General features: G+C 36.3%; 1 protein-coding gene across 3 annotated transcripts; it reads right to left on the reverse strand.

Moving 5' to 3' along the window:
* Window positions 1-1,700: 1,700 nt before the first annotated feature.
* Window positions 1,701-8,325, reverse strand: LOC306853720 (uncharacterized protein). Of its 3 annotated transcripts, none has more exons than XM_079391348.1 (9): window positions 8,076-8,282; window positions 7,503-7,558; window positions 7,388-7,404; window positions 7,142-7,219; window positions 6,201-6,259; window positions 5,958-6,099; window positions 2,618-4,936; window positions 2,425-2,516; window positions 1,701-2,163 (listed from the first exon to the last, which is right to left on the reverse strand). In XM_079391348.1, exons 1-9 carry the CDS (start codon window positions 8,190-8,192, stop codon window positions 2,146-2,148), a joined length of 2,898 nt encoding a protein of 965 aa, XP_079247474.1. In that variant the 5' UTR covers window positions 8,193-8,282; the 3' UTR covers window positions 1,701-2,145. The 3 variants fall into 3 exon arrangements, with proteins under 3 accessions (XP_079247474.1, XP_079247473.1, XP_079247475.1); XM_079391347.1 differs by having other exon boundaries at window positions 6,201-6,262; XM_079391349.1 differs by lacking the exon at window positions 7,388-7,404 and having other exon boundaries at window positions 6,201-6,262; window positions 7,487-7,558; window positions 8,076-8,325.
* Window positions 8,326-8,933: the final 608 nt, after the last annotated feature.

Raw genomic sequence — 8,933 nt, forward strand, 5'->3', positions numbered from 1 at the left:
ATTCGTATGCAAAGTACAAATATAGGTTATATTTTTAGCAGTATAAAGTGATCGTGTAAGCAACTCAGTTCACTCCACTTTATTAAGGTAACTGCGGAAATAAATGTTGACACTTTCTGTTTGTCTCTTGTCTCTTGAAAAAAAAATGTTTGTCTCTTCACAAGTACTGTTTGTCTATTTCTTGAACCCCTACGGCTTGTTTAGTTGATAAATGATTAATAGTAATATAGTTACTTCAAACATATCCAAACAACACATTTTTCCCGTGATATTTGGTTTCAGTCCATTATACGGCGATAAACGAGCATGAGAGTATTGACAGCGCGGAGAGATATTGTTTATTTTCAGGTGTGGGCCGCATCACTCAATGAAATCGCGGAGTGCATCTGTGTAGTCCCGGTTAGTTCTGGAAGTCAGTCACACGGTGAATGGTCTAAACATCGCATTTGCTTTTACCAGATTCATTAAATCTTTATAAGTCGTACATTTTAGACTATATAACACATCGTGAGCCATAAAGAAAGACTGCATTTAAATTAGGTTTCAGTTTTCTCTTGCGCAACTAGGAAACAGTGTGAAAAACTCGTCCTAGTTCTGCCAAAAAAGAAGACTTGGACATCACACAGCAGACATCGTCTGTAAGGAATCCCATCATTATAAAAGGCAACGCCGCCACCTAGTGGAGGTTACGCGCACGCATACACACAGAAATATCATGATACTTTTTAAACGATTCAGTGCCAATGTAGAAGTATCACGGTAGAAATACAGTGCTGTTTTTGTAGAATGAAAGAGTTGCGTTCCTTTTTAGAATCACCCTAAAACCGCACGTGCTCCAGACGACCGCACGGAGCCGCGACGAGGTGGCCGAGTGGTTAAGGCGATGGATTGCTAATCCATTGTGCTCTGCACGCGTGGGTTCGAATCCCATCCTCGTCGGTTACTGATTTTCAGTCTTGAAAAACATTTAGACAAAAATCTACTATAACACTACACAGGCGTTATACAAATGTAAATAATATTTCTCACACAATAAGACAAAATTTGAATAATTTTCTAATACATCATTGTTACATATGAAAATGATGCTTTTCACAATTAAATATGCATTGATTTGCATACATTTCCAGAACATATATCTTTATATTGGATTGTCATTTCATTGACATCTGTTTTAGTTTTAAGGTTTTTATGTAGTTTAAGATGTTTTTAGAAATAAATGTTAAAGCGAGTGATGAGCAACCCCGTTAATGAAGCAGTCAATGAGGAACAAATACTTAAAAATAAACAGGAAATTAAAGAGGTTTTGTAAGATGGAAATAGGTAAAGTGTAATAAGATGTGTATTTTGGATGTTTTCTTTATTTCAACCTGAAAGACATTATTAAACTATTTGAAAATGTATAGTATCTTCTGGGAAAATGGAGAACAAAATGACTGAATTTAGATTTATGTCTCTACAGTCTGAAGCAAATCAAGCAAGAAATTATGGTTTACGGTTGATACTTTTTTTTATTTTTTATTAATTCAATATATTTTCCACCCAAATGTCCTGTTTTTTTTTTGTTTTTTTTAAAGGAAATATGCCAACATATGTATTTGATATCTGAAGTGCATTTCTGTCTGAAGAATGAGAGGAGATGGGTGCAAGTAAAACCATCCGATGTGTATTTTGAATCAAAAATGACAAATACAATGTGACCCTCTTTTTATAAATTTTTATCACAAAATTACATTTATATAATTTAGTGCTTGACCTTAAGCCATTGTACTTTTTTTAATTAAAAAAAAATTAAGAAAACCTATCATATGAAAAAATTAAAATAAAACATGATTTAAAACAAATTGGTTTTAAAAGAATACAAAAGGCATAAAATCTTAATCACAGGATATCCAGTTATCAAAAATAGAAAAACAAGATAAAAAAAAATTACTCAAAAAGGTACCTCCTCATAAAAATACAAGACATAAAAACGCTGACTTACATATGAACAAACATGATCCATACAATAGGCATGGAGCATGCATTCAGGTTAAATAATCATTTCAGTCGAGATCATGAGATTGAGAACTGAAGTCTGGAGGTCCGTTACATCCGTTATGTGCTGTTGAGTCCACGAGGTTCATCACTACTGAGCTGGTTCTCTTATAAAGACTTCTTTTTCTGGACAATAAAAGAGCAGTACAAGTCATTTACTTACAGAACAAGTTCAGCTTTATTATTATATATGGTTTCTGCTGGTTTCATAAAGATAAAGACTTTTTAAGACCAAGTAAAGACCATTTAAGAAACACAATGAGCTGTTTTAGCAACTCTTCAACGTTTAAAAACACAACTTCCATGACTTTTTAATGGAGAAAATTCTACTTATTTTCTTTTAGAAACTGTGCCATTTCAATAATGCAATTCATTCACCAATTTTACCTTTTTGTGCAATACCACCTCCTCATCTGGAGCAGACACAGGAGGATCATCAGGGACTATCTCCTCTGTTTCTTCAGCTCTCTTTTTCATCTCTGTACACCATTTCAATGCGAAAGGGAACACAAGCAAACAAAAACTGAAAGAAGCCGTAAAATAAAGCCTCAAGCCAAGATATACATATTTAATCACTCACTCTTTTTCTTCTGACTTGTTTCTGCAGGAATGGATGCTGCTTCTTCTGGTGGTGGTTGAAGAGCATCTGCATTTTCACCCTCCTTGCTTTTCTGCTTCTCTTTGTCTTTCTTGGCCTTCTTGGGCTCTGGCGTGGCCTCCTCTGGTGCTGGGACGTCACAAGCTTCTTCCCTTATGTGTTTTCTTTTTTTGGAAGGAGTTTTTAGATCGTGACTAGAGGTTTCCTCATTTCCCAAACCATCAGCATCTACAGTCTTTGCTTGAGATTTATTACTTTTTGAGGGCGTTTCTGAAGGAACGCCATTCGGGATCTCCATATCATCAGCAGCCTTGACTTTTCTTTTTTTTGAAAAGCTGTTTGTAGAGCCAGACTGTGGCAGATCAGCATCCGATGTGGCTGTTTTGAGCTTCTTACTTGTCGTTTCCTCCTCGCCAGATTCTTCAATGCTTTTAACTTTCTTGGCTTTAGCTTTTTTTGATGGTGTTTCAGGCTCAACTGTTTCTGAATGGCTTTTACTGGCCTTAAGTTTGGCTTTTTTTGAGGGAGTGTCAGGTTTAACGGACTCTAGAGAGACATCATCTTTCTCAGCTGTCGTTTCTTGTTCAATCTCAGAAAGACCTTCCGTTTTCTTAGCTTTAACCTTCTTTGAAGGCGTCTCATCAGGAACTGGCTCTACAACACTTTTAAGCTTCTTGTTTTTCACTTTTTTTGATGGTGTTTCAGGCTCAACTGTTTCCGAATGGCTTTTACTGGCCTTAAGTTTGGCTTTTTTTGAGGGAGTGTCAGGTTTAACGGACTCTAGAGAGACATCATCTTTCTCAGCTGTCGTTTCTTGGTCAATCTCAGAAAGACCTTCTGTTTTCTTAGCTTTAACCTTCTTTGAAGGCGTCTCATCAGGAACTGGCTCTACAACACTTTTAAGCTTCTTGTTTTTCACTTTTTTTGATGGTGTTTCAGGCTCAACTGTTTCCGAATGGCTTTTACTGGCCTTAAGTTTGGCTTTTTTTGAGGGAGTGTCAGGTTTAACGGACTCTAGAGAGACATCATCTTTCTCAGCTGTCGTTTCTTGGTCAATCTCAGAAAGACCTTCTGTTTTCTTAGCTTTAACCTTCTTTGAAGGCGTCTCATCAGGAACTGGCTCTACAACACTTTTAAGCTTCTTGTTTTTCACTTTTTTTGATGGTGTTTCAGGCTCAACTGTTTCTGAATGGCTTTTACTGGCCTTAAGTTTGGCTTTTTTTGAGGGAGTGTCAGGTTTAACGGACCCTAGAGAGACATCATCTTTCTCAGCTGTCGTTTTCTTAGCTTTAACCTTCTTTGAAGGCGTCTCATCAGGAACTGGCTCTACAACACTTTTAAGCTTCTTGTTTTTCACTTTTTTTGATGGTGTTTCAGGCTCAACTGTTTCCGAATGGCTTTTACTGGCCTTAAGTTTGGCTTTTTTTGAGGGAGTGTCAGGTTTAACGGACCCTAGAGAGACATCATCTTTCTCAGCTGTCGTTTTCTTAGCTTTAACCTTCTTTGAAGGCGTCTCATCAGGAACTGGCTCTACAACACAATTAGGCTTCTTGCTTTTCACTTTTTTTGATGGCGTCTCTGATTGGTCAGAGGTAGCGTCCATCGTAATCTTAGTTTCTTTCAGCTTGCTAGCAGCTTTCTTAACCTCTTTAATATTTAAGGGACTATTGTCAGTTTCAACATTACTAGCTTCAGATTGCGCTTTCTTTTTTTTAGCCTTTTTAGATGGGGTTTCAGTGCTGCTGGTTTCCGAGGTACCATTATCTTTCCAAACATTGGTCTCAACTTGCTCTGAAAAACTATTATCTTTTTTAAAGTGAACTCTTTTAGGAGTCCAATTGGCTTCTGAATCTGATACACCAACGTCTTTAGTCCTTGTCAACTGAGTGGCAACTTTGCCAGTTTCCAAGAGTCCATTAGTTTCATGATGTGCTTCTGGTTTATCAGTCTCATCCTGAACAGATGAGTTAGCTTTAGCTCTTTTAGGGCTCTTAACCACATGAAGACCTGAGATACTACTATTTTTCTTATTCCCAGCCTTTTTGGATGGTGTCATAACTTCATGATGTTCAGAAATAGCTGCAGAATCTTTGTCTTTTGACTTTTTTGAAGGAGTCTCGGATGCATCAGTCGTTACAGGAACATCATCAGGTTTGGCGGTCGATTTCTTTGCTGGGTTTCCCTCTTTTTTAGCTCTTGCCGGCTTCTTTGTCGTCCTTCCCTTTGCTGAAGACTTTGCAGGTGAGGAGACAGGAGATGTATCCAAGATCGAGAGAACATCCATCTTCATTCGATCAGCATCTGATTACAACAGACAAGCTTCAATAATCATATTTCATGTTTCTGTATTAATCTTATGTAAACACATCACACCAAGAAGTCAATACTTTTATTCAGCAAAGATGCATTGGAATTTATAATGTAGTATAAGCATTTATAATGTTTGAAAATATATCCATTTCATATAAATGCTGTTCTTTTGAACTTTCTATTCATTAAAGAATCCTGAAGAAGAAAACAAAAGTATAACGAAAGCAGCTTTTTTCAATTATGGTTATAATGATAACTTTTCACTTCATTTTCAGCAGCCATTACTCATCTTTAGAGTCACATGATCCTTCAGAAATCATTCTAATATGCTGATACATACAGAGAAAGAGATAACATTGTGATATTTTCATGAACATTAAGCAAATGTTCCTCTCATTATTCCAATTCATCCAGATTCATTTCTCTTTTCAAGTCTTTTTTTTGGAGGATAATTCCCATTATATTCAAATGGTGATCCTACTAATAGTCTTTTTTTATTTTATTAAATGACTGACTGAAATAATATTAATAAGATGTCTTAAGATTGTTTGTTTTGCATTATGATGATGAGAATTTGGGGATAAATAAATGTTCTTAAATGTCATGAAAATAATGTCACAATGCAATAAACAACTTTTTCATTTTCTTTATGCTAAGTACCTTTAAACATAAATAAATAATGGCCCGGTTTCACAAACGGGGCTTAGCTTAAGCCAGGACTAGGCCTTAGTTAAATTAAGATATTTAAGCAAATTTTACAAAAATGCCTTGAAAGTATTATGGTATGCATCTTGACAGAACAATGACACTGACATATTTTTAAGATGTCAGAGCAAGATATTTTCAGGTGAGACAGCTCAAACGTGCATTTTAGTCTGGGACTAGCTTAAGCCTGTATATCTTTCTCTTGATTTTGTGGTTAAGCATGGTGTTTGTGTGATTTACCCATTTGCAGGTGATACACTACAACCTTTCAATGTGTTCTATTGTGCATTTCTACAGTTTGTCTCACCTGATATCTGAGAAACCATTTTCCTCCACTTCTCCACATCTAAACTCGAGTCTGAATCGGAATCATTCCCTGCAGTGGCCAATGGAGGCACCGACTTTTTTCTTTTCCTTGGTTTTGTCACAGTTTCTTTTTCCTTCTGTTTCTGTGGAGTAGAGCAAGTGATGAATATGTCAGATGACTTTTGTATGGTGGCTCAGTTAAGTCATAAGGGTAAAATATTTTGGTCAGTTTTAAATCAAATACCGTTGATTTTTTCGCCAATCCTGAAGTTGTCTTGTTGCTCACAGACTTTTTTGGACCAACTACTTTCCGTACACAAAACAAACAACCAAAAATATAAATAACTTAAAGAAACTTTAACTGAGGGTTAGTATCACAGTTCAGCTCTATCACATCTAGGAATGTGTGTACTACATGCGTCAAAAATAAAGCTTTAAATTCTTCCTATTTAAAAGAACATTTCTACCAAAAATTTAAATTTGCTTCATGTATTCGCCCTCAGGCAAGCCAAAATGTCGATGAGTTTATTTCTTCATCAGATTTGGAGAAATTCAGCATTACATCACTTGCTCACCTCCTCTGCAGTGAATGGGTGCCGTCAGAATGAGAGTCCAAACAGCTGATAAATACATCACAATACTCCATGTGACTCCAGTCCAACCAATTAATGTCTTGTTTCTTACAAACACTCTTTCTCACAAATCCATCACTTCTGGCACTAATATGAATCCATAACACTTCCTCCAGTGAAAAAATGTCCATCTCTTATTGTCCTCTCTCAAAACCAAATCCGATAATATGGATAGAGGACATGCATGGTTTGAATTTAAAAAGGTCTCAATAATGGATTTGTTTCTTACAAAGACGCAGCTTTACATTTCAAATGAATTGACGGTCTGGAGTCATGAGGATTATTGTGATGTTTTTATCAGCTGTTTGGACTCTCATTCTGACGGCACCCATTCACTGCAGAGGATCCATTGGTGAGCAAGCGATGTAATGCTACATTTCACCAAATCTGTTCTCATGAAGAAACAAACTCATCTACATCTTGGATGGCCTGAGGGTGAGTACATTTTCAGCAAACTGATGTGTAAGATTGTCAGATCCTTGGCAGCTCCAGATAAATGTCAGACAAAAACACTGCTCAAACACACATATCACAATATAAACATCTGATTTACCAGCAGAGGGGGCTGTGATCTTAGACTTGGTTCCTGACTTGCTCTTTCCAGGACTCTTGAGCTCAGGAGTCCGAACACCTGTGGATTCAAACAGTTGCAATTGGTCTCTTTTAATATTAGTGATAACTTCATATGAGTTTTACATAGTCAGTTTGATTTCCATTAAAATGATTCATGTACAGTACTCAGATTTATAGAGTAAATCTTCTGATAAATAATATTTAATAAAGCCTCTGATATACATACCATCTCCATCATCTGAGCTGAACGCATCACGTTGTTAAAAGGAAGAAAAATGATAAATTAGTTTGAAACCATTTCAATAAAGCCTACAACATGAGACACACATGCACCGTCTTACCTTGCCCACTTCTTAAAGATCTCGCTCAAGGATGCTTTCACTGCTTCAGTTTCAACCTGTAATTGACAGCCATATTTAATACAAGCATTACTTGCATTCAGACAATTGCATATCACAATACTGAGCTCGTCTGACATCGAATTTAATAAAAACAAATAAAGCACTGTGGACTGCTTCACTGACCTCAGCGTGTGTAAATCTTATTTGGTGCTTAGTGTATCCAGGCACTAATATCAGTAACCACAGAACAAAGTTCATTTGCACTACATGCATGAGTTTAAAAAGCTTGTTTCTTCCACTCAAGTCATATTTAACACATAGTGCCAACTACAGTGGTAGAAATACAGTTTTAACTAATGCATTATGGTTTATGGACATCTTGTAGTATTGCCACTGATAGGCAGTGATTTCAGTGTGCTCTGAAGTGATAAACACCAAATAAGTTGGTATATGCAAGCGTTTGAAATGCATTATATTTAATTGACATATTTCAAAATGCATGTGATAATACAGTCTCTTGATCTACAGGCATGCACTCGCTCTCTCAAACACATATAAGTTACATATCTGCACCTGGGGCGCGTGCTTTCTCAACACGTTGGCTGCTTTCTTGTAGCCGTTGTCCTTTAAATGTTGATATATTAAATTGATCAGCTCGTCCTGCGAGGCGTCTGTAATATTTGAGTTCATGTTTGGAATGGGGATGAGTTTAAAAACGGGTGCGCGCGCGAAACTTATGAAAAACTTTGTAGCATGTTTGCATTTCCGCTACATTCGCGTAGCAGCAACACGCGGATTCCTTCACTCTGACCCCTGAACTCTCACCTGCTCGCACTGCATCATGGGAAATGTAGTTCTTTAAGGTGTGATCCGTTTTCGTAGCATGTGAGAGATGCTCTCTCTCTCTCTCTCTCTGTGTGTGTGTGTGTGTGTGTGTGTGTGTGTAAAAGAAAATAAATTAAAGTGTGTAAATAGTTCAGTTCTACCTCAGGATTATAGTAATAAAATATTTTAAAAGTTTATTATTTTCTTGAAAATCAAGTCTTTCATTGCCATTTTTCCCATTTGAAATTGTTTCTCTTCTTAGGGATTCCTGGTGCAATTTTACATAACACTATGGTGAACTTTAAGGAAATAGTTAGGCTTAATATTTAATACAGAAACATATATAAATATTATAACACACACACATTTATACACTCTTATTCAATAAATATATTCAATGCCTTTGCTTTATATACATATTTTATTCACTAAGAACTCAAATTAATAATATAAAAGTGTTTACATACAAGTTTATTCACTTGAAACGCATTAAATTAAATTAACTAATACTTTAAAATATTAGAGGGAAATGATACTGTCAGTCCTGTGTCTTGTTTCCCCTTCCTCTCGTGCCCATATTTGGCCTTCCTGTTCCTGTCCTCGTTT

Source organism: Barbus barbus (genome assembly GCF_936440315.1).
Source record: "Barbus barbus genome assembly, chromosome: 33".
Lineage (NCBI taxonomy): Eukaryota > Metazoa > Chordata > Actinopteri > Cypriniformes > Cyprinidae > Barbus > Barbus barbus.

What these genes read in the sequence shown, in the direction of transcription:
- LOC306853720 (XM_079391347.1), bottom strand. Translation starts at nt 8,192, where the DNA reads ATGAACTCAAATATTACAGACGCCTCGCAGGACGAGCTGATCAATTTA. An exon ending in TGAGAAAGCACGCGCCCCAG is followed by an intron (nt 7,559 to 8,075) that starts GTGCAGATATGT and finishes TGTCAATTACAG; the next exon opens with GTTGAAACTGAAGCAGTGAA. An exon ending in AACAAGTCAGAAGAAAAAGA is followed by an intron (nt 2,517 to 2,617) that starts GTGAGTGATTAA and finishes AATGGTGTACAG; the next exon opens with AGATGAAAAAGAGAGCTGAA.